At 43.7% G+C, this 24,446-nt stretch overlaps 1 protein-coding gene across 1 annotated transcript in view; it reads left to right on the top strand.

The window, feature by feature from the left end:
* The first annotated feature begins 7,356 nt into the window (after window positions 1-7,356).
* The window catches only part of GALNT11 (polypeptide N-acetylgalactosaminyltransferase 11), a 52,645-nt gene continuing 35,555 nt past the window's right edge, over window positions 7,357-24,446 (top strand). The window contains exons 1-2 of the mRNA XM_077491179.1: window positions 7,357-7,479; window positions 13,493-13,822. Coding sequence (XP_077347305.1) covers window positions 13,531-13,822 — 292 coding nt within the window. The 5' untranslated portion in view covers window positions 7,357-7,479; window positions 13,493-13,530. The remainder of the gene's footprint in view (window positions 7,480-13,492; window positions 13,823-24,446) is intronic.

Raw genomic sequence — 24,446 nt, 5'->3', positions numbered from 1 at the left:
CTTTTCAGACACTATGTGTCCCAGATAGTTCACAGAGGATTGGTAAAACCGGCACTTCTCGGGAGAAAGCTTGAGTCCCTCTTCGCTGAGTCTTCTCAACACCTTCTCCAACCTGGCCTCATGTTCTTCCAAAGTCTTCCCGAAGACAATGACATCGTCCAAGTACACAAGGACTTCTATGAGGTTCATGTCTCCAACGGTCTTCTCCATGAGGCGTTGAAAGGTAGCAGGGGCTCCAGACAGGCCCTGAGGCATTCTGTTGAATTCAAAGAATCCCACTGGGGTTATGAAAGCTGTCTTCCTGGTGCATGGGGATTTGGTAGTACCCACTCTTGAGGTCCATTACACTGAACCACTTGGCACCAGCCAAACTCTGTAGGGCATCCTCTATTCTCGGTGTGGTATACTGGTCAGGGATGGTCCTCCTGTTGAGAGTCCTGTAGTCGATACAAAGCCTCAACGACCCATTCTTCTTTCTGACCACCACTATGGGGGAGGCATAGGGACTTCTAGACTCCCGAATCACACCAGTCTTCTTCAACTCCGCAAGCTGCTCCCTCAGATCCTCCAGGTCAGCTAGAGGGACCCGCCTAACCCTTTCCCTGAAGGGTTTGTCTTCTTGGAGGCGGATTCGGTGGGTGGCACTCCTGGCACATCCCACATCAAACTCATCCTTTGAGAAAATCCTCTCCCATCTAGTCAGCTGGGCCTTGGCTCTCTCCTTCCAGGCTCCAGGTAGGTCCGGGTTCTCCATGGAAAGTTTTTCCCAAACATCTCCTCCTGCACCCGTTCCTTTTACTTCTGACCAGCTGACTGGGGCCGTAAGACTCACCTGCCCCAACAGCATTCTGGCAGGGATCTCTATGGGTCTCTCCGTAGGGTTTCTCACACTCACTGGGACTCTTCCTCGAGCCTTCTTCAGGGCCTTGATTGAAATCACTTCCGGTATCACTTCCAGGCCGGAGTGATCCTCCCTTGAATCGGATTCCAGCATGACAAAGGGGCCAGGCTGCTCCCAGGTAAGCTTCACCGTGGCCCTGAGGCAGGCTACCTCTCCGGGCTGCAGCACCACTCCCTCTCTCCCAAGTCTCCATACCTTCCCTATCCCCTCTCCTGGGGTCTTCTGCTCTAGGACCAACCGTTGGTAGGCTGTCTTCAGCATGGGATGGATATTGGGATCTTGATGGTTACTCGTCTCCACTAGAGGGGTCAGAAGTCTTCGCACCAGATCCGTATTGGTCCCTATGATGAGGGACATCTTGCTGGCCCCGGTCGGTCTAGGACACACAACTGCCAGGGTGTCAAACACCTCAGTTTTCCCTGCCACAGATGGATCGAAGGTCAGCTTTATGGGCAGGTAACCATCGTAGGGGAAACTCTGAGTTCCCAGGCCCCATATCTCCAGCTCTTCTATCTTCTGTATAGGCAAATGGCTCAAGTGCCTATCATAGAAGTCTCTGTACAACAAAGTCACTTGAGCTCCAGTGTCCAGGAGGGCCTTCGTGTAGACTCCTTCCACCTGGATGGAGACAGTGGGGGACGGGCCGACCAATTCTTCTGGGTAGGGCCGGGTTGAGGCCACCCTCTTCTGGGGACCCGTCTTCATCCAGTTGGTTTTAGACGTTATTCTTTTTCGAACCTGGTATGCATTGACCCTCCCCACAGTAATGGGAGTACAAACCCGCTGAGGGATGTTATTGTCTCTTATTTGTAGGCATTCCTTCTGAGGGGTCTGGTTTTCTCTCTCTCTCTTCCTTCTATTCAGTTTGGAGTTCACTGAAAGACATGGGCACCCGGTTGACTCCCTCACCGGGGCCCTCTGAAGTTTCCCGCCGGCTGGCGGTTATCTATCTTCTTCTTCTTGGGACTGGAACATCTACTGGCGAAGTGGCCACTGCCCCCGCAGTTGTAGCATAGCATCTCTTCTCGGTCTCGAGTGGGGCTTGGTGTTGGTGTATCTGGAAACAACTCCTTTCTAGGACTTGGTTTCTCGGCTCCCCCTTGACCTTTCGCCATCATAGCAGTCAACATCTCCATCACCTGGGACATCTGTAACTTCAAAGTGTCCAGCTCCTTATCTCTAGCGGGAGTCATGGCCGGTGTAACTATTGCTACCGGTTGGTTGACGGGCTCGGTGAGATCTTCTTCCCTTTTCTCTTCCAGTAGGGCCTCTTCCTCTCTCATCCTTCGGATGAGGTCAGTGTACTCCAGACTCTTCCCATCCTGTCGGGCACGCAGTGTCCATGCAATAGGATCCATGGGTTGAGCTCCCCTCAGTACCTGTTGAGTACGGGCCTCATCTACTTTTCCTGGGCTGATCCCCTTCTTTAGGATCATCTTATGCAAGATTTTATCTAAACGTCCCATGTAGTCTGATAGTTTTTCACCTTTCTTCTGGTAGCAATGCTCTAACTGATAAGCAAGCTCAGAGATTTTCTCTGTCCCACCAAACACAGTCTGTAGTACATCTAGGTACTCCTGCGCATTACAGTCTGTCCTGCTCATCTTCAGGTTGCGTATGGCCTCTAGAGCAGGCCCCTTTAGACTTTCCACAATCCTCTGCTTCTTTCTGCGCTCTGGAACTTCCCATTCCTCTAGTGCCTGAGTTGCGCTATCTAACCAATCTTCAAATCCCTCTTCTTCCGAAGGTACAGGTTTCCTCCCTGAAAACATCCGGAGTTTCCTGTACCCCGACATCGGGTAATCTGTGGGATCCTTCTTGCACTGGGCCACAATCTCCCCCAGGACAGCACATAGTTCTGCGCTAAGGGTGGCCGGTGCTGATCTGGGACTCTCGGGTGAGGTACGGGCCCCAGCCTGAGGTGATCCCATTGGCGATGGCTCCTCCCCTGGGAGGCTAATGACCACTGACTGACTTGGGTCGGCCTTAGCCGCTTCACACCACGCTCTGACTCCCTGTGGGTCCATGCCGGTACCTCTGGAGTGTTCACCGCTGTCTCAGAAATCCCGGATTTACGAGCCCCCACGTATAGCGATACCCTCACTTAAGAGGGCCGCAAGTTTGGTTTGGGTCCTGAGCACAGCTCCGCCAACCCCCCGGCAATCTGCACTACCCACTTTGACACAGTTAGTATCTAGCAATACACATTAAATCGCTTATACTCTAAATATGTGTGTGTGCGTGGGTGGATAACTCAAGCTCATAGACAATCCTTGAAAGTATATAACTGACTTTACTTATTGTTTTTATAAAAGTAATAACATGAATCAAACATTTGGATTGCAACACATAATCAGGTCCCTGCAGTAACCAGTAATAAAGATAAACAGAGTAATCAGCATAATAAAGTATTGCTATGCAACTCTAACGCTGCCCTTTTTCAGCTAATTCCCTGCATGGGTAAACTAACACCCAGCAATATCTACCTATGCAGTCAGGCCTGACTGATCTAGATGGAAGTCCAGTAAAACAATATTCGCTAGCAATCTTTCGGTGGTGCACTTGAAGAACAACTTTGTAATCCAAACGAATAATAAAGATAAAGCATCTGCCTTTAAACAGCTCTCACCACCCGGACAAGTCCAAGTCCGGTTTCTCTGCCTTTTCGTCTAGGAACAGGAATCCACCGACCTCCGAGTCTTCAATCCTTCTGGTGTACTGCAGCAAGGAATGAGAAAATGTCTCTCAGGTGCAACTAGGCTGGCAGAGAGCTCTTTGGAAAAGAGCACAAGGCCCAGGCTTCAGGCCTTGTGCCTCAGCAGTTCAGCACAGATCTCCTCTTGCTTGAAGAGAGGGGGGTGTCCAAAGAGAGCGAACTAGGCCTCTCCCCCTCCTTATATTTCCTCCCCCATAAGTCTCTGGGGCATAACTCAAAGCATCCTGGGAACCAGCGGGGTTCTGGGAACAGTAGTTTTATAGTTCTTAAAGAGACCCCGCTACATATATATATATATATATATATATATATATATATATATATATATATATATATATAAATATAATGTCCCCGATTTCCTGTTGTATGCTGCTAATCAAGATTTTTGAAGATACAGTAAGTGTGCTATGTTTATTTAATTGGTGTATTTGCGGATTAACTAATACCTGTACCCTGAACTCTGTACAACGAACTCCTGAACCTTACACTCTGTACAATGCATTCCTGAACTTTGCACTCTGTACAACGCACTCCTGAACTTTGCACTCTGTGCAATGCATTCCTAAACCTTGCACTCTGTATGAAACACATTCCTGAACCTTGCACTCTGTACAACACACTCCTGAACCCTGCACTTTGTACGTAGCATCCTCCTGAGCCCTGCACTCTGTACGTAGCATCCTCCTGAGCCCTGCATGCTGTACGTAGCATCCTCCTGAGCCCTGCACTCTGTACATAGCATCCTCCTGAGCCATGCACTCTGTATGTAGCATCCTCCTAAGCACTGCGCTCTTTTTTTGGCATCCTCCTGAGCCCTGCACTCTCTAATTAGCATCCTTTTGAGCCCTGCACTCTGTACTTAGCATCCTTCTGAGCCCTGCACTCAGTACGTAGCATCCTCCTGGGCCCTACACTCTGTACATAATGCATTCCTGAGGCCTGCAATCTGTATGTAGCATCCTCCTGAGCCCTGCACTCTGTATGTAATGCATTCCTGAGCCCTGTATTCTGTATGTAGCATTCTTCTGAGCCCTGCACTCTGTACATAATGCATTCCTGAGCCCTGCACTTTGTACATGGCATCCTCGTGAGCCCTGCACTCTGTACGTAACATCCTCCTGTATGTAATGCATTCCTGAGCCCTGTAATCTGTATGTAGCATTCTTCTGAGCCCTGCACTCTGTACATAACTCTGTACATAATGCATTCCTGAGCCCTGCACTCTGTACATGGCATCCTCCTGAGCCCTGCACTCTGTACGTAACATCCTCCTGAACTCTGTACTCTGTATGTAGCATCCTTCTGAGCCCTGCACTCTGTACGTGGCATCCTCTTGAGCCCTGCACTCTGTACGTGGCATCCTCCTGAATCCTGTACATGGCATCCTCCTGCACCCTGCACGTAGCATCCTCCAGCACCCTGCACGTAGCACCCTCCTGCACCCTGCTTGTAGCATCCTCCTGCACCCTGCAAGCAGCATCCTCCTGCACCCTGCACGTAGCACCCTTCTGCACCCTGCACATAGCATCCTCCTGCAGGTAGCATACTCCTACACCCTGCATGTAGCATACTCCTCTACCCTGCAAGTACCATCCTTCTGCACCCTGCAAGTACCATCCTCCTGCACCCTGCAAGCAGCATCCTCCTGCACGTAGCATCCTCCTGCACCCTGCACGTAGCATGCTCCTGCACATAGCATCCTCCTGCACCCTGCACATAGCACCAGCATACAGGGGCACACTGACCACCAATATGCAGGGCCAGTGGTTACCAGTATACAGAGGTTATAACAAATCAAGTAAAACAACTACCATGCAACTAAAAAAATATCAAAAGCAATAAGACCCCTTTCACACTGAGGCGCTTTGCAGGCGATACAGTGCTAAAAATAGCACCTGCAAATCGCTCTGAAAGAGCCACTGCTGTATCTCCAGTGTGAAAGCCCGAGGGCTTTCACACTGGAGCGGTGCACTGGCAGGACGGTAAAACAAAGTTCTGCCAGCAGCATCTTATACACTGCTCCTTCACCGCTCCTGCTCATTGAAATCAATAGGGCAGTGCGGCTATATGGTTTTAACCCTTTCTCGGCCGCTAGCAGGGGGGTAAAACTGCCCCGCTATCGCCCAAATACCGCCGCTAAAAGGACGGTAAAGCGGCGCTAAAAATAGCGCCATTTTACCACCGACTCCACTCCTGCCCCAGTGTGAAAGGGGCCTAAGAGAATCTTTTTGACTGGTTCCCTCATCTAACACGAATCAATAAAAAGCAAAATAATGCATCGTTGCCCTACACTTCATCTATAAAATTGTACAAATGGACTTATAAGTGCAATGGTAAAACCTATAAATGAATATCCAGTGCAAATCAACCAACGTATTGCAATATAGTAGTGATGGTGTCACCTCCTCTGCAAAAATATTTTGAGAAATTGCAGCGTGCCAATGTGCAAATAATGGTCAAACCCCCTACATACAATAATAATAACAGAGATGCAAATCAACCAGTGTATAAGAACATAGTAGTGATGGAGTCACCCTCTCTGCAAAAGGTAAGAAATATTGCAGAGCTGCAATGTGCAAATAGTGGTGACACCCCTTATATATAATCATCATACAATGTACAATTGGTGTACATATTTTACATGTTATGCATCCCTGTTATTATTATTGTATGTAGGGGGTTTCACCATTATTTGCACATTGAAGCTCTGCAATTTCTCAAAATAGTTTTGCTGAAGGGGGTGACACCATCACTACTATATTGCAACACATTGGTTGATTTGCACTGGATATTCATTTATAGGTTTTACCATTGCACTTATAAGTCCATTGGTAGAATTGTATAAATGACATGTAGGGCTGTGCTAAATTTTTGGGGTTTGTATTGGTATACAGAGGCCAGGACATACTGATCACCATTGAAGGGACCTCCGCTTGCTGGCCACACCCACATTTTGGCCGACGGGTGTGCGGTAGCAGCGGCACGCCGGATTAGCACCTTCACTTTTACCTTGAGCACCACCGAAAAAAAAAATGTCTGGAGCCGCCCCTGCCTGGATATGATTAGAATTCTTCTTAATATTTCGTAGTCATATCCCAAAAAATCCTAAGAAGTATCTTTTTTCTTTATCTCATAGAAATAACGTATATATCATACAATCATTCCATAAACACACCACTGCATATATCATTTCAGGAAAATATGCTTATAAAATAGTTTACCATTTGCCAAAAAAAATATAAAAAAAAATAGAGTAGAGTGATGCACATCATGTCAATTACAGCAGAATGGAGAGAGGGGGATCACAGTATGTCACATACAGCACAATGTAAAGAGTGGAATGAAAACACCTTTGTTACCATGATAGAGATATCAGAGAAGATTGATATCTCCATTTCTTGCACACAACTCCTCACATAAGCTGATGTGGATGGGACTAGCTCTCACCTACTGGGTTTTTCCTATAACGATGGGATATGAAGTTGTAAATATTTTGATAGTTCCATCACAACCTTTTTTTAATCATTATATCAAATGTGTGTCTCTCAACCACATATTAAAATTGTGCAATCTGAGCAAGTAAGAGCCATTATGTTGAAGAACGGGATCCATAGATATGTATGAAAGCGTCACACCCAAGATGTCTTCTTACTGGAGACATAAACCGGAAGGATTTGTGCCTCTAGAGTCTACACACGCTTGTACCGCACAAAGGACACGCCCTACTCACACAGGCTGACCCACCACAGAGGTAGGGATGTGGGAGGCGACGTCACGGTACGGGGAGGAGCCGGGTGTCACGTAGAGTAGAGGGCGGAGACTGCGGCCAGTCTACCCTCAGAGCACTCTGGAAGGGGCCCAGGTAAGCAGAACATTGTAGGGCCACTGCTGTGCTGTATGGGGGCTGCAAGGTGAGGTATGGGGGCTCAGAGGCGTGTCCACGTGGTGACAGCCGGGTATTAGTCCGGCGTGTGACAGGAGGGGGGAGCACACTTAGTGCTCAGAGACAGCTGTGTGCCACATAGGAGGGCATCAGACTGTACACACTGATCACTGTCAGTATACTGACTGTACACACTGATCACTGTCAGTATACACAGATCACTGTCTGTACACACTGATCACTGTCAGTATACTGACTGTACACACTGATTATTGTCAGTATACACTGATCGTTGTCTGTATATGCTGATCACTGACTGTACACACTGATCACTGACTGTACACACTGATCACTGACTGTACACACTGATCACTGTCTGTACACACTGATCACTGTCTGTATACACTGTCTGTGCGCACTGATCACTGTCCTGTATACACTGTGTGCACTGATCACTGTCCTGTATACACTGTATGTGCGCACTGATCACTGTCTGTATACACTGTCTGTGCGCACTGATCACTGTCTGTATACACTGTCTGTGCGCACGGATCACTGTCTGTATGCACTGTCTGTGCGCACCGATCACTGTCTGTATGCACTGTCTGTACGCACCGATCACTGTCTGTATGCACTGTCTGTACGCACCGATCACTGTCTGTATGCACTGTCTGTACTCACTGATCACTGTATGCACTGTCTGTACGCACTGATCACTGTCTGTACGCACTGATCACTGTCTGTGTATGCACTGTCTGTGCGCATGGATCACTGTCTGTATGCACTGTCTGTGCGCACTGATCACTGTCCTGTATACACTGTATGTGCGCACTGATCACTGTCTGTATACACTGTCTGTGCGCACGGATCACTGTCTGTATGCACGGATCACTGTCTGTATGCACTGTCTGTGCGCACGGATCACTGTCTGTGCGCACGGATCACTGTCTGTATGCACTGTCTGTGCGCACGGATCACTGTCTGTGCGCACGGATCACTGTCTGTATGCACTGTCTGTGCGCACGGATCACTGTCTGTATGCACTGTCTGTGCGCACGGATCACTGTCTGTATACACTGTCTGTGCGCACGGATCACTGTCTGTATGCACTGTCTGTGCGCACGGATCACTGTCTGTATGCACTGTCTGTGCGCACGGATCACTGTCTGTATGCACTGTCTGTACGCACCGATCACTGTCTGTATGCACTGTCTGTACTCACTGATCACTGTCTGTATGCACTGTCTGTACGCACTGATCACTGTCTGTACGCACTGATCACTGTCTGTGTATGCACTGTCTGTGCGCACGGATCACTGTCTGTGTATGCACTGTCTGTGCGCACGGATCACTGTCTGTATGCACTGTCTGTGCGCACGGATCACTGTCTGTATGCACTGTCTGTGCGCACGGATCACTGTCTGTATGCACTGTCTGTACGCACCGATCACTGTCTGTATGCACTGTCTGTACGCGCTGATCACTGTCTGTACGCGCTGATCACTGTCTGTACGCGCTGATCACTGTCTGTACGCGCTGATCACTGTCTGTACGCGCTGATCACTGTCTGTACGCACTGATCACTGTCTGTATACACTGTCTGTATGCACTGTATGTACGCACCGATCACGATCACTGTCTGTACGCACTGATCACTGTCTGTACGCACTGATCACTGTCTGTATACACTGTCTGTACATACTGATCACTGACTATATACATTGATCACAGGACACCACTGACTGATTATATACACCGGTCACTGACTGTACTCGCTGATCACAGTACCCTGTGTGCTTTCGGGGACCCACACCTGACAGGGACACAGATGCTGCATGTCACAGTAGACTAAAATGGGATTCCGGCATGGGGCTACACGCAGCACCTGTGCAGGTAAAAGACAGACCCGCTGGGAGCACTGAGCTAATCACCCCATATGAATGGGACCTAAGGCTCCACACACACTATTAGATTTTTTGCAGATTTTTGTCTTCAGATTTACCAAAACCATATAGTAGAAGGGCCTGCCGGATTGCATACAAATTGAAACTCTTGAGCTTCGACCTCATATTATATGGTTTTGGTAAATCTGAAGATAAAAATCTGCAGAAAATCTAATAGTGTGTATGGGGTCTAAGGGTCCTTTCGCACTGTTTTTTCATGCATTTTTTCCTTGCAAGAAAAACATTCCCCTTTAAATCCTAGGGGACATTGCACACCATTGCGTTTTTGAAAAATCCTGCATGCAGCTTCCTATTGAAATTAATGGACATCACAGCAATGCCTCAAATTGGCATTTTTTGATAGGTTTTTGAGTCACATGTTCATTTTTCACAGGGGCAGACAACCCAAAAAACACACCAGAAATGCACAGTAAAATTAGATTTAGCTACAGAGCAGTGTGAAAGTACCATGAGACTGAAAACTATGTAGTATGAGGACACAGCTATACAATGCATTGCATTGGGGTCCAATCAGGCAGACTCTGGTAACAGATGGATCTGTATGGGGCTCTATAATGGCCATACTTTGTACAGTCCACCCACACAGCCGCATCATTTATTCACTGCGCTCTGTGTATGAATGAACTACAAGTTCCATCAGGCTTAGCGGCTATTGGCTTGTACTTCTGTGGTAGTTCATTGAGTCTTCCTGTCGGGGAGTATCGGCTTTCCTATATAGAGAATGTATGGGTACGCTTATATACTGACAGTGTGCAGGAGACCTCCATGGCACCGGTGCAATGCTTTCCAGGCTCCTAATACAAAAATTAACAATAACAATAGCTGCCCCGTTGTCTTCTGGGACGCGTGTGTGTGTGTGTGTGTGTGTCCCAGAAAACAACGGGGCCATTAACAAAACGCTGCGTGACTTGCGCATGCGCAGTAGGAAATGGGCAGTGAAGCCGTTTGTTAAGCTTTCGTTAAGATGGCGGCACCCGATCCGATGGACTGATCGGCTTTGGGTGCCTGACATCGCGGGCTCGCTGGACAGGTAAGTGTCTTTATTAAAAGTCAGCAGCTACAGTGTTTGTAGGTGTTGACATTAAAAAAAATAAAAATAAAAAATTGCGGCTGGAACACGGCTTTAATGCATCCTATGTTAGCCCATATGGCATAATGTGCATGTTAACGCATGACAAAAGTGTAAATCCAGCCACAATGCCAGGCTGCTAACTGCCACTCTAGTGTACACAGGCTTTATCCTTTTTATAGCAGCCGTGTGAACAGCTAGCTTTTACCAAGCATTTATTGAGCTTTTGGCAAATTTTCCTGAGGCCTTTATACCTCGTTCACACAGGTGCTGAAAATAGGTGGTTGGGTCACATTTTTTACTGCTTCCAATTTGCCACTCGCAACAAAATGGGGAGCAGATTGGGGTGTCAACTACAAGAAAAATAGAAATGGAAGGCGCGCACACCTAGTGCATATCCAAAGATAATTTCATAATAAAAATGTTTTATATAAAAGTAGGTACTCACAAAATGCAACTGACAAAAGGCCATAAAAACAATGCATGGACATGCACAGAACACAGGGTATCCCTAACGCATTTCGGGGGAGCACCCCCTTCCTCAGAGCTAGGCTGAGCGGATTGGGGCGTACACATGGCAGCATTAGGGCTCATTCACACTAGCGGTGCTCTCTGAAGAGCGAAGCAGAAATGATGGTTGCACATTAGAGCTGAAAATGAGTTGTACTTTATGAAGCTGGAAGCGTTGCCAATGCTCTGTAAAAGCCTCCTGCAAATACTACTCATGTATACAGTTGTGCTCAAAAGTTTGCATACCCTGGCAGAAATTGTGACATTTTGGCATTTATATTGAAAACATGACTAATCATGCCAACAAACTGTATTTTATTTAAGGATAGTGATAACATGAACCCATTTATTATCACATAGTTGTGTGGCTTCTTTTAAAATCATAATGATAACAGAAATCACCCAAATGGCCCTGATCAAAAGTTTACATACCCTAGAATGTTTGGCCTTGGTACAGACACAGAACGTGGCACACACACACACACACACAATAAAATGGCTAAAGGTTAATTTCCCACATTTGTGGCTTTTTAAGTCCCAATTAGTGTCTGTGTATAAATAGTCAATGAGTTTGTTAGCTCTCACATGCACTAAGCAGACTAGATACTAAGCGTTGGGGACCAGAAAAGATCAGTCAAAAGACCTGCGTAACAAGGTAATGAAACTTTACAAAGACGGAAAAGGATATAAAAATATATCGAAAGCCTTGAATATGCCAGTCAGTACTGTTCAATAACTTAATAAGAAGTGGAAAATGCGGGGAGCTCTTTTCTGTTCAAGTATCGTTGACTTGTGCTCCTTCAAAAACAACCACAGCGTCTTTTTTGGAGAGCAGCCTATAATTCTCCTGAGGTTACCTGTGGGTTTTTCTTTGTATCCTGAGCAATTCTTCTGCCACTTGTGGCTGCAATCTTTCTTGGTCTACCTGAGTTAGGCTTGGTATCAAAAGAGCCCCAAATTTTTCACTTCTTAATAAGGGATTAAATAGTACTGACTGGCATATTCAAGGCTTTGGGTATCTTTATATCCTTTTCCATCTTTATACAGTTACATTTACTTTTGTTATGCAGGTCTTTTGACTGTTCTTTTCTACTTCCTCTTGGCTCAGTGTCTAGCCTGCTTAGGGCATCCATGTGAGCGCTAACAAACTCATTGACTATTTATACATAGACACTAATTGAGATTTAAAAAAGCCACAAATGTCTGTATGTTGCCCTTTAAGAAGTGATTTGCCACGAGCTCCATGAGTGTGATCGCAGGTCCCGCGGACTCAATGCCCCCGGAGTTACCCCTGTTCGTCTCACGGAGAGGAAGAATGGGGAAATGCTGATGTAAACAAGCATTTCCCCATTCTGCCTAGTGACACTGATCACAGCTCCCTGTAATCGGGAGCGGTGATCAGTGTCTTGTCACAGCCCTCCCCCCCCCCACAGTTAGAATCACTCCCTAGGACACACTTAACCTCTACTGCGCCCCCTAGTGATTAACCCCTTCACTGCCAGTCACATTTGCGCAGTAATCGATGTACTTTTAATCGCACTGATCGCTGTATAAATGTGAATAGTCCCAAAATAGCGACAAAAATGTCTGATCGGTCCGCATAATGTCGCAGTCACGATAAAAATTACTGATCGCCGCCATTGTTAGTAAAAAAAAAGAAAATTATTAATAAAAATGCTATAAAACTATCCCCTATTTTGTAGACGCTATAACTTTTTTTTTTTTTTTATTGCAATTTATTTATTTTTTTTACAAAAATATGTAGAAGAATATATATCTGCTTAAACTGAGGAAAAAAATGTTTCTTTTTATATATTTTTTGGTGATATTTATTATAGCAAAAAGGAAAAAAGAATGCATTTTTTTTTTTTTTTTTTCAAAATTGTCGCCTTTTTTATTGTTTTTTATAGCGCAAAAAATAAAAACCGCAGAGGTGATCAAATACCACCAAAAGAAAGCTCCATTTGTAGGGGGAAAAAAAGACATCAGTTTTGTTTGGGAGCCACGTCGCACGACCGTGCAATTGTCAGTTATAGCGACGCAGTGCTGAATCGCAAAAAGTGCTCTGGTCTTTTGCCAGCCAAATGGTCCGGGGCTTAAGTGGATAAAAAGGATAAAAAAAAAACTATGCGATAATAATAAATGGCTTCATGTGATTACTATCCTTAAATAAAAGACCTGCCAGGGTGTGCAAACTTTTGAGCACAACTGTAAGTTCATATACAATGCCTTGTATGGTAGGAAAGTGCAGAGCTTCTATGACCCCCCTCTAATGAGTTAATCTGTGTATGAATGGCTAATGTATTATTTTGATCTTGTTATATATTTGCTGGATGCTAACGTAGGAATGTTGAATGTGGATGTGTTATTATCTAGGTTTTTTTTTTTTTTTGTTTTTTTAAACATTTGTCCCCCTCCCCTCCTCCTGACACCTTTGATCTCTTTGCAGGGAATTGAGAATGGACCTTCGACAATGCTAGGGTTACAATGGGCAGCGCCGCGCTCCGCTGTTTCTGCTATGGGTGCCTCTTCACCTCTGTGACCTGGACACTTCTGCTTTTTATTTATTTTAACTTTAGCGAAGAGAACCAGGGCGTCAGACATGTGCCCATCAAGGGGTTAGAGCCATACAACCCGTACCCCAAGAAAATTTACCCCCGCTTCTCTCGGGGATCAGCTGGACAGCCCGATGGATCCTATAAGGGTCGTGCTGCAGAGCAGGTGGGAAATCGTGTCGGAGACATACCAGATACAAATGGCAATTTCTCTCCAGAAATGGGTAAGCAGGAGTTTTTTTTTTTTTACACTATTATCGGGGGACTCACTTTGGGTAATCAGCATTGGCATGTGGTCAGGATGTTGAAAGATCGAGTGAGGTGAGGTCTGGAAGTATTGATCCATCTCTATTACTTGCTCTCCTTCCACCTTATTTGCCCATCAAAGCCCATCAAAAATTTCTGCAGGTGGCTTAAACCCCATTCACACTTGTGCGACATGTCGTACCGCATGTTTTCCAATGATGACCATTCTTTTATGTACAACAAGTTGTAGCGACTTCAAAGTAGTTGATTTGGTTTACTTTCATGCAACTTGAATGCCATAAACTTTAATGTTGACCCTCAATTTGCATGAAGGTCCTACCTGAATGTTTTACACGCAACAGTGGGTCTGACTTTACAGAGAGACAAGAAATCGCATCCAATGTAAACGGAGCCTTAAGCCCTGTACACACGGTCGGACATTCCGACCACAAAATACCTCTGATTTTTTTTCCGACTAATTTTATCCAAAACTTGTGTTGCATACACATGTCGCACAAAATTGTCGGAAAATCCGATCATTCTGAACGAGGTGATGTCAAACACGTATGTCGGAACTATAAATGGGCCAGTAGCCAATAGCTTTCGTCTTAGTTTATTCCGAGCATGCGTGGCACTTTGTCCGTCGGAATTGTCTACACACGATCGGAGTTTATGCGATCGGATTTTGTTGTCGGAAAATTTTAGATCCAGCTCTCAAACTTTGTGCGTCAGAAAATCCGACAGAAAAAGTCAGAGCCCACACATGATCAGATTTTCTGACAACATAATCCATTCAGACTTTTTCCATCGGAATTTCCGACCGCGTGTACAGGGCATTAGGGTCAGAGTTTGTACAGTATTGAAAAGCAGCCCCTGTGTGGCTGTGGTCTTTTCATTGGCCAGTAAACCAGTGCTGCATTGTGGGCAAAACGGGAGAGAGGGTTACCTGTTTGCCCATACTCAGGGGTCCTGCTTTACTTTTATTTTTATTTATTTTTTATTACTCTTGTTGGGTGCCTGCCAGCCACAAAACCTGTTGCTTTTTCCCTGAATAGGCACAATTGCTTTAGGGTCAGTTTACACCACATGCAGTCCAGTGTGTGTGTGTGTGTGTATGTATGTATATATGTATATATATGTATATGTATGTATGTATATATATATATATATATATATATATATATATATATATATATATATATATATATATATATATATATATATATATATATATAATATATAAAATTAATTTCACTAGAAAGTAGGTTATATGGTTTTCAAAGGGGTAGTTTACACCAGTGCTTTCAAGTGCGTTCCACTTCCAGAAAAAAAGTAGAACATGCTGCTTTTTTGCTTCCCTGGACTGTACTGGAATGCTGTAAAACACACCAAAAATGCACTGGAACGCACCTAAACACACTAAAAACTGCGTTTCATGTCATGCTAATTAAAAAATGTATTTTTGGTTTGTAATCTGCACACGAGGAAAGCTTGTTCATTTTTTTTCATTGCAAATCTATCAGTCTGGCCAGACTGCCTGAAAACGGGCTCTTTGAAGCTGAATTCCGTAGCCTTTGTTCACACCTGTGCAGGTTTCAGTTTGCATATTCCCGTTGCATTTTGCATTTTTCAATACACGTTTTTGATCCATTGAAGTCTATGGAACCAAAAACCAGAAAAAAGTCCCTGGCCTTTCTATAAAATGCACAGATGTGAATGTGATCCATAGGAAACCATGTTACATGGACTGTAGTGATTCGGAAAAACTTAAAATGTGTAGGTGTGAACCAGGCCTTAAAGGGGTTGTAATGGCAGAAGGTTTTTTATATAGATATAAAACCTTTTGTGTGTAGCAGCCCCCCAAATTACTTGAGCCCCCATCTCTCTCCAGCGATGTCCACAAATGTCTAAGCTGTCCAGGACACTCCTCCTGATTGGCTGTGACACAGCAGCTGCACCTTTGGCTCCCAAAGGCTGTCAATCAAAGTCAGTCGGCCAATTGGGGAGAGAGGGGGAGGGGCCAGGTCAGGGCTCCAAATTTGAATGGATACATGGAGCTGTGACTCATCTCAAGTGCCCCCATAGGAAGCTGCTGACTGTGGGGACACTCTATAGGAGGGAGGGACTAGGAGCAGCAGAGACATGAGAAGAGGAGGTAAATTATAACATGGTTGTTATTGTTGTTTTTTTAAAACAAGACTTTACAATCACTTTAATGCGTAGACAGTCCACTTACCCCATTAAACCCTTATTTACATATTCAAGCCATAATAAACCCAATATATTGCAGCTTACCAGTGATTAGATGTGATGGCTGCATTTGTTTGTTTTTTTAGGCTTTTTCCCTCAATTTAATAATAATAATAATAATATTATTATAATTTTTTTTATTTTTTTTATTCCTCTTTTCACCTGGTAATCTAACCAGTAACACACACCTCCTGTATTAGATTACCTCTTCTCTGGTTGAAGGAGCACAGGGGGCACCTTTGGATAGTAGTCTGAGTGAAGGGGAGTGTTGGATGTTCTAATCTAGAGGATTTAGATACAATAACAAAATGAAGGCAAACGCCAGCTAACACTTTCATAGTCGCACAGCAACCATTTTCCTTTTTTTATTTTCCTTTTTTTATTTTTTGGGGGATAAAGGTTTTTTTGTACATAAAAAGAAGCTGATCATTGTCAGCACCCCTGACTGTGGTAAATGGTTCATCTCATACCTCTAACTGCTGCATCAGGTCAGCTTGTTCTGTTAAAAAACAACAGACATACTGGCTTGATCACCAGGTTGAAAATAAGAGGTATACAAAGTAAATGTTTAAATCGGCAGCTGAAATTCCTTTTAAAAAGTGAGGGTTTAATATCTCCCTGAGTCTTGGATGGCTGGTTAGACAGCATGCAGGCAGTAGGTGTTCAAGGTCAGTAAACATGAAAGGTAAATCATTTTTCTTTCAGTCTATAAAGTCTGCATGCTGAAATAATCAGTCAGCTCTCCTGGCAGAGCTCCGCATCTCATAGTCTGCCACCGATCATTTGGCATAGGATAAATAACATGATTCATACCTTTTCCTGCTCCCAGCCCTGACATTCAGAGTGGAAAGCGTCCATATTGGCAGAGAACAAAATGAAATAGTTTTCTAGATTTCTGTCTCCTGTGTCCGTACATTGTGTACATCTGTGTGTCTGTAGACCAGCATCACGATTTGCCATTAAATCTAAAGCCACCTAACACTGTTTTTTTTTTTTATTTTTTTATTTTTTTATTTTTTTTTACCTTTTGCCGTAACTCGTGACCTGTAAGCTGTGTGTGTGGTCAGCTTTACATTACCTTATGGGCTGACCGTGCGCTATACATATTCTAATTCTACAATCACCTTTAAACCTAGTACACATGATAAAATTATCGGACGAGTCTTCTGTTTTTTTTTTTTTTTTTTTTTTTTTTTTAAATGTATTTATTTATTTTTTGGATGCTCGTCGCATATTGAAAACGAATAGATTACTAAAGTACGAAAAATTCTCATATGACAGAATAAAAATTGGGAAGTGATTTAAATGTATTTGTGTTGTATTTTTGAACAAAAACTGTACTGATTAAACAAAAATCTTTTTGTCCCTTTGGAAAATTTCGGACGACAGCTGTTTGCTAATGATCAGATTATTATACAATTGCATCGAAAGCGGAATTTTTTTTGTACAATATTCTGATTGTGTGTACGGGGCTTTAGACTTACCAATGAGACCGTCCAAAATAAAAACACATCAGAGCAATCCGTTCAATTTGTACCAGTCAGGCCGGTGTTCTGTCAAATTAGCCAACTCATCAGAAACTCCAACCATGTCATAACCGGTTTATTTAAAGCATCAGTAATTGGAGATTTTGACAAATTGCTGTTTGGACACAACACTGGCAACAAAATAAACAGGAAGATTTAGCTGTTTTGACAGTACATCTGCTAACGAAGACACAGTTGTCCCCGTCTCGGAGGCAGCCATTTTGTTGGCTAGTATCGGAGCGGAGATTGTTACTCCGCTCCGATACTAGCCAACAAAATGGCTGCCTCCGAGACGGGGACAACTGTGTCTTCGTTAGCAGATGTACTGTCAAAACAGCTAAATCTTCCTGTTTATTTTGTTGCCAGTCATGCACTGGACTCTCTTTGGTTGCCGGTGTTGTCCAAACAGCAGTTTGTTAAAATCTCCAATTACTGATTGTTTAAAGAAACTGGAAGTTAACTAGTTGGAGTTTCTGACAAGTTGGCTATTTTGACAGAACACTGGCTCTTGCACTGCATAGGTGATGGTAGATCTAAAGGTAATTGTATAGAATCTGGCCAGCTTGGCGCCCACTTCTGTATCCGTCTGGTTGCACATATCGGCCATGGTTGGGAAATTAAGTGAGTTTTGTCATTGGCGGCTCTCCCTGTCAGATGGGGGGGGGGGGGGGGTCTGTGCTGATAGTCAGTACATTGATCAGCCCCCATCAAAAGGCACCCATCACCTGCCAGCCTGTCCCCCTCTATAAACGCCTGTCAATGCCCATAAAAGTGCTGATCGGTGCCCACAACAATGCCCTATCAGTGCCACTCAGTAATGCCTATCAGTAGCTCCTCATCAGTGCTGCCTATGCAGTGCCACCCATCAGGGCTGCCTATTGGTGCCCATCATTTTTTTTATTTTATTTTCATTTTTTTTTTTTTTTTTTTTTTTAAATTGTCGGCCTTTTTTTGTTTATAGCGCAAAAATAAAAAAACGCAGAGGTGATTAAATACCACCAAAAGAAAGCTCTATTTGTGGGAAGAATATGATAAAAATATAGTTTGGGTACAGTGTTGCATGACTGCGCAATTGTCATTCAAAGTGCAACAGCGCTGAAAGATAAAAATTGTCCTGGGCGGAAAGGGGGGGAAAGTGCCTGGTATTGAAGTGGTTAAATAAAGTGAACATGTCCTTTTTAATGAGAGGTGAGAAATATTCATTAGAACATTAAAGTGTATTTGGAGCCAAATTATTAAAATATATTGATAGTTTTGGATGGTGTAAGAAAAGGTTTCTTCCATATTTTTTTTTTTTTTTTTTCCCGTCATTGGGGAAATCTCTTCCTGTCCCAGAGACCCAACAGAAAGTGAGAGATCTCTCAAAATTTTTTTTTGCTATCCTCTCTGTGAAGGATGTCATTAGAACAGATTTACCCTCAATTGCTGTTTTGCCATCAAGTCAATTTTTTAAAATGTTTCCCTCACTTTTAGTCCTAGCAAATCGCAATGACCGCAATAGAATCCTAACATTGGTTCTAACCCTTCCACACTCCATCCAAAACTAAGGAGAAAGGTTTTGGCTTTACTTTAGTTTACCTTTTATGAAGCATAGGTTCCATTGGTGGAGGATATTGGAGTGAATTACAGTCCCTTCCCTCCAATGTACTAATCTGATAATCCTATACTGAGCATACTTAGGCCTTGCTGACGTGTCACTATCTGCTTAGATATCAGTGATCTCCCAACGACTTCTATGCACGGTGCCATCTGGTTCTGCACAGCCCTAAATAAATGGTTAGAATTTCAGTTTTGCCTCTTGGTTAGTAATTGCTTTTCTTTTAGACCACAGATCATCATGGATATTTCTGAAAGCTTTCTAAAAATACCATATAGTATATACTGTATTTACCATGTCATTTCTGGCAGGCCTGTTTCATAAATATCATAGGCTTTGGTCACTGCTTAGAAAAGTGTTCACAAGAGCATTACTACAAGTTCTATATGGTTATTATTACAAGATCTGTATGACTGTGCTCATTCCTTAAAAAACGAAACAAACAAAAAAATAAAACTGTGGTTTCCATTAAAAATGTACTGCATTCCTTCTTTCCAAGTACATCTGCACTTACAGTAACTTTGCCACCTGAAATGAAGACAGACACCATTTTTTTTTTTTTTTTTTTATCCAGCTGTATTTATTCAGTGCAACTTATAACACCAACATGTCGGAAAAAAAAATTGGAAAAGGGATCACCCCCCCTTCCCAAAAATGACTTGTAAGCTCAATCAGGTGAAGCTAATCGCCTTCTCAATGGCACACAAAGCCATTTGACTTTCACCTGTGATCAGCTGTGATCATTTTGATTAGTCCAGCATGAAAAGAGCTTTCCTGGGGCATTTCAGTCTCTGGTAGTGCAACTAAAGCAAACAGTCAACTATAGGTGGCAAGGCACTGTCACCGGGATCTAGTTGTGGACAAGCACAAGTCGAGAGATACAAAAAAAATAAAAAATCTAAGGCTTTATCAATGCCTAGAAGCACAGTGAACTATATTATTAACCACTTACAGACCGGACCATTTTGCTGGTCAAAGACCAGACCACTTTTTGCGATTCGGCACTTTAACTGACAATTGCGCGGTCGTGCGACGTGGCTCCGAAACAAAATTGACGTCCTTTTTTTCCCACAAATAGAGCTTTCTTTTGGTGGTATTTGATCACCCCTACGGTTTTTATTTTTTGCGCTATAAACAAAAATAGAGCGACAATTTTGAAAAAAATGCATTATTTTTTACTTTTTGTTATAATAAATATCCCCCAAAAATATATAAAAAAACCATTTTTTTCCCTCAGTTTAGGCCGATACGTAATCTTCTACATATTTTTGGTAAAAAAAAATCGCAATAAGCGATTGATTGGTTTGCGCAAAAGTTATAGCATTTACAAAATAGGGATAGTTTTATAGCATTTTTATTAATAATTTTTTATTTATTTTTTTTTTTTTTACTTGTAATGGCGATCAACTATTTTTTTATTGTGACTGCGACATTGTGGGGGACCCATCGGTTATTTTTGGGACCATTGTCATTTATACAGTAATCACTGCTATATAAATGCAGTGATTCCTGTGTAAATGACACTGGCAGTGAAGGGGTTAACCAGGGGGTGGCAGTGTAGGGGTTAAGTGTTCCTAGGGGTGTGTTACTAACTGTGGGGGGGGTTGGGCTTTCATTTAGTGAACACTGATCTCTGCTCCAATCACATGGAGCAGAGATCAGCGTCACTAGTTGCTAGGCAGAATGGAGAAATGCTGTTTACACAGCATTTCCTCCATTCAGCCGTCCCGTGAGACGATCGCGGGTATGCCCGCGGCGATCGAGTCCGCGGGCCCCGCGACCGGACTCACGGGGGGTCCCAACCAGCGTGGGAGCGCGCCGCCGGCGGTGCACTCCCGATGGCAGGGCGCCATTGAAGATTGGACGTACCTGTACGCCAATATGCCTGCCCGTGCCATTCTGTCGACGTACATCGGTGTGTGCTGGTCGGGAACCGGTTAAGAAGTGGGAGGAATTTGGAACAACACAGGCCCTCCCCTGGATCAGGACGTTACTCCAAATTGGATGAAAGAGCCAGGAGGAAACTGGTCAGAGAGGCTACCAAGAAGCCTACAGCAACTCTGAAGCAGTTGCAGGAATTTATGACAAAGCGTGGTCATTATGTGCATGTGACAACATTATCACAAATTCTCCACAAATATGGCTTGCAAGAAAAAAGCCACCCCTCGAGAAAGGCATCTTAAAGATTCTGAGGCCACATGGAAAAAGGTGTTCTGGTCAGATGAGACTAAAATGTAATTATTTGGCCTCAACACCAAACTATATGTCTGGAAATCCAATCCAGCTCACCATCCAAATATCACCATTACTACAGTCAAGCATGGAGGTGGTGATATCCTGTTATGGGGGTGATTCTCTGCAGCAGGGACTGGAGCACTTGTTAGGATAGAAGAAAAATGGATGGGGCAAAATACTGAAGAAATTCTGCTGCCCTCTGCCAAAAAGTGGTCAGTGGGAAGGGTTACCTTCCAACATGATGGTGACCCAAAGCACACAGCAAAAATTACCACACAGTGGCTGAAGGAGAAAAAGGTGAATGTCCTTGCATGGCCTAGTCAGAGCCCAGACTTAAACCCCATTGAAAATCTGTGGAATGACTTGAAGACTGCAGTCCACAAACAGTCCCCATCAAATTTAACTGAACTTGAGAAGTTCTGCTAAGAGTGAGCAAATATTTCATAGTCTAGATGTGCAAAGTTAGTAGAGACTTATCCCAACAGACTAAAGGCTGTAATTAAAGCAAAAGGTGGTTCAACAAAATACTGACACAAAGGGGGTTATGCTTTTTCCAACTCTGTGATATTATTGTTTTCTGACTTGGTGTTATATCTTTCACTTGGAAGTTTAAAAGTTGCAGTAGTAAATACAGCTTGATAAAACAAAAACTTTGTAGGTCTTAATTTCAGGATGCAAAGAAACAAAATGTGATTATTTTAAAGGGGGAGGATTCTTTTCTATATCCTCTGTATTTTCCCCATACCCCCCCAAACTCCCACAAATCCCTGTTTATCCTGCCAACAAAAACAAACACTTAATGATGCTTCATGTGATGGTGTGACAACAATGCTGCACTGGTTCTGAATTCAGAGCAGAGTTGCCACTCACATGTAGCTTGTGCCTGCTTGTACTACAATGGGGTTTGACACTTGTCAATCGGCACCAGGCCACACTGCATTCTAACCTCTGCATTCTAGATTGACAGCAATGTATCTGTTGCAGAACCCCCCCCCCCCCCCCCCACCCCTTTCCCTGCTGTGAGCTGCAGTGTCTGGGAGGGGGCGCTCATGAGGCAGAAACAAAGGAGTAGTTGGCTTCGTCAGGGACGGAAAAGGATGTTTTTAAATTTTTGAATCTTGTGCAGCACATTGTAACTGGATTTGGTACTGCAGATTGTCATACAGGAACCCGAGGTCCAGGTATGATCTCCATTACATAGTTACAATTGTCTGTCTTGGACCAATGTGCATACTTCATACCTAGGGGTCATTGGGGAAGGTGATAACTGCTGTAGAGGTCACCACTATTAGGATGGAAAGGTGGAGTAGTGACATGATGATCTTCCTCATGATGAGGTGGAGAATGTGGTGTCAAAGCCCCTCGCCACCTCTAATCAGAGAACCTCTTGTATTAAAATAAATAATCGTCAGCCCCCCCTTTTTGTTACTATACAGAAAGAAAGCCGCTTAGCACAGGACCCGGGAATATAAAGGCTTCTTCTGAAAATGGCAGTTGCACACTTGTCTTTTCTTTCAGTACTAAATTGCCTGCTTGACATTTTCAGGCCATAGACACATCGAAATACTGCCAGTTCAGCAGGGACCAGCCAAATTTGGATCAGTGGGTGTCTCTCCCTGCTTGACAGAAGACAGTGATATGATGGGACTTCTGCTAAAAGGACATGATGAAAACATTTTTGTTGATCAGCCGCAGAGTCTCACCATTAACATGCAATGTCCCAATGGAGGGGGATTCCTCCATTTACCGTGTGTGTTTTTTCTTTTCTTCTTTTTTTTTTTTTCCATTCAGCCCACTGACTAAAGAAGAAAAAAAAAAAAGACATGTCTATGGTCACTTTACTGCTATGCGGATGCAAATTGTTAGAATATAATTAGTTAGCTGGCACTTAAGCAACCCGTAGATGATGCAGTATTCTGGTTGAAGGAAAGAAAATCAATCAATTTCCCCATCAACACAGTCCATGTTATTGTGCTATTGTGTTCTGTCAGCGGGGAGCTTTCCCTGACAGGGGAACACAATAATGGCTATAGCTGCCGGCAGTAATTGCATGCAAAAAATCCAGCAGGCTGGTTGCACTGAAGCTGATCAGTAGATCGCCTTCAGCACAATCAGGCTGCCCACAAATTCATAGAATCTTAGCCGTCCCCTGCCGGACTAGCTGAGATTAACTCCATCTATGGCTGGCTTTAGATTGCACAGTAAGAGCCTGCGGGTAGCCATACTTCAACTCACATTTCTTCCAAGCGTTCTGGATTTTATGGCTGTCAAGAAGCTCTGGAAAAAAGCAAGGCTGGCATAGAGTTACCTGGAAGTGCCTTCTGCAGCATGTAAAGTACTGTATGCCCAGATGGCATCTGCACTGTTTTTCATTTACTGTACATTGTGTGTTTTTTTTTTTTCTTAAATTAGATTCAATCTGTTTGGGACTTTCAAAATCTTCATATTTTACATGCACAGCATTATCAAGATACTTGATGCAGTTTGACTCATTTTACAATAAATGTACAATAAAATAGAGATAGAAGCAATCATTTTAAACTCTGTTCATCCCAAACTGGGCATAGGGGGTTATTTACTAAAGGCAAATCCACTGTGCGCTACATGTGCACTTGGAAGTGCAGTCACTGTAGATCTGAGGGATCTGAAATGAGGGGAAGCTCTGCTGTTTTTGTATCATCCAATCGCTTGCAAGCGAAAATTATGTTTATGTTGCATGTCACAAGTGATTGTAAATCACGCATAGCAGTAAAAGAGGGGCATGCTTGTAAGTAGAGAATCTGTGCAAGTCATTTCCTCTGTGACAAGTCCAGTTCAAGTTGCTAATTACAGCTTGTTTCCTCTATTCCAAGACCTACATGCGTGTATTCCCTCGTGGTAGTGAGCACTGTAATGTAACCAGCTGGAGATGCTGAGCTCAAAAAACTCTTATTCAAGGAGAAGGATAACAGGCAAAGTGCAGTGACCCACAGGAACCAATCAGGCTTCATTTTA

The sequence above is a fragment of the Lithobates pipiens genome, unplaced genomic scaffold (genome assembly GCF_037356315.1).
Source record: "Lithobates pipiens isolate NorthernLeopardFrog02 unplaced genomic scaffold, aLitPip1_a1.2 Scaffold_19, whole genome shotgun sequence".
Classification (NCBI taxonomy): Eukaryota; Metazoa; Chordata; class Amphibia; order Anura; family Ranidae; genus Lithobates; species Lithobates pipiens.
This window is presented reverse-complemented; position numbering and strand designations above follow the sequence as displayed.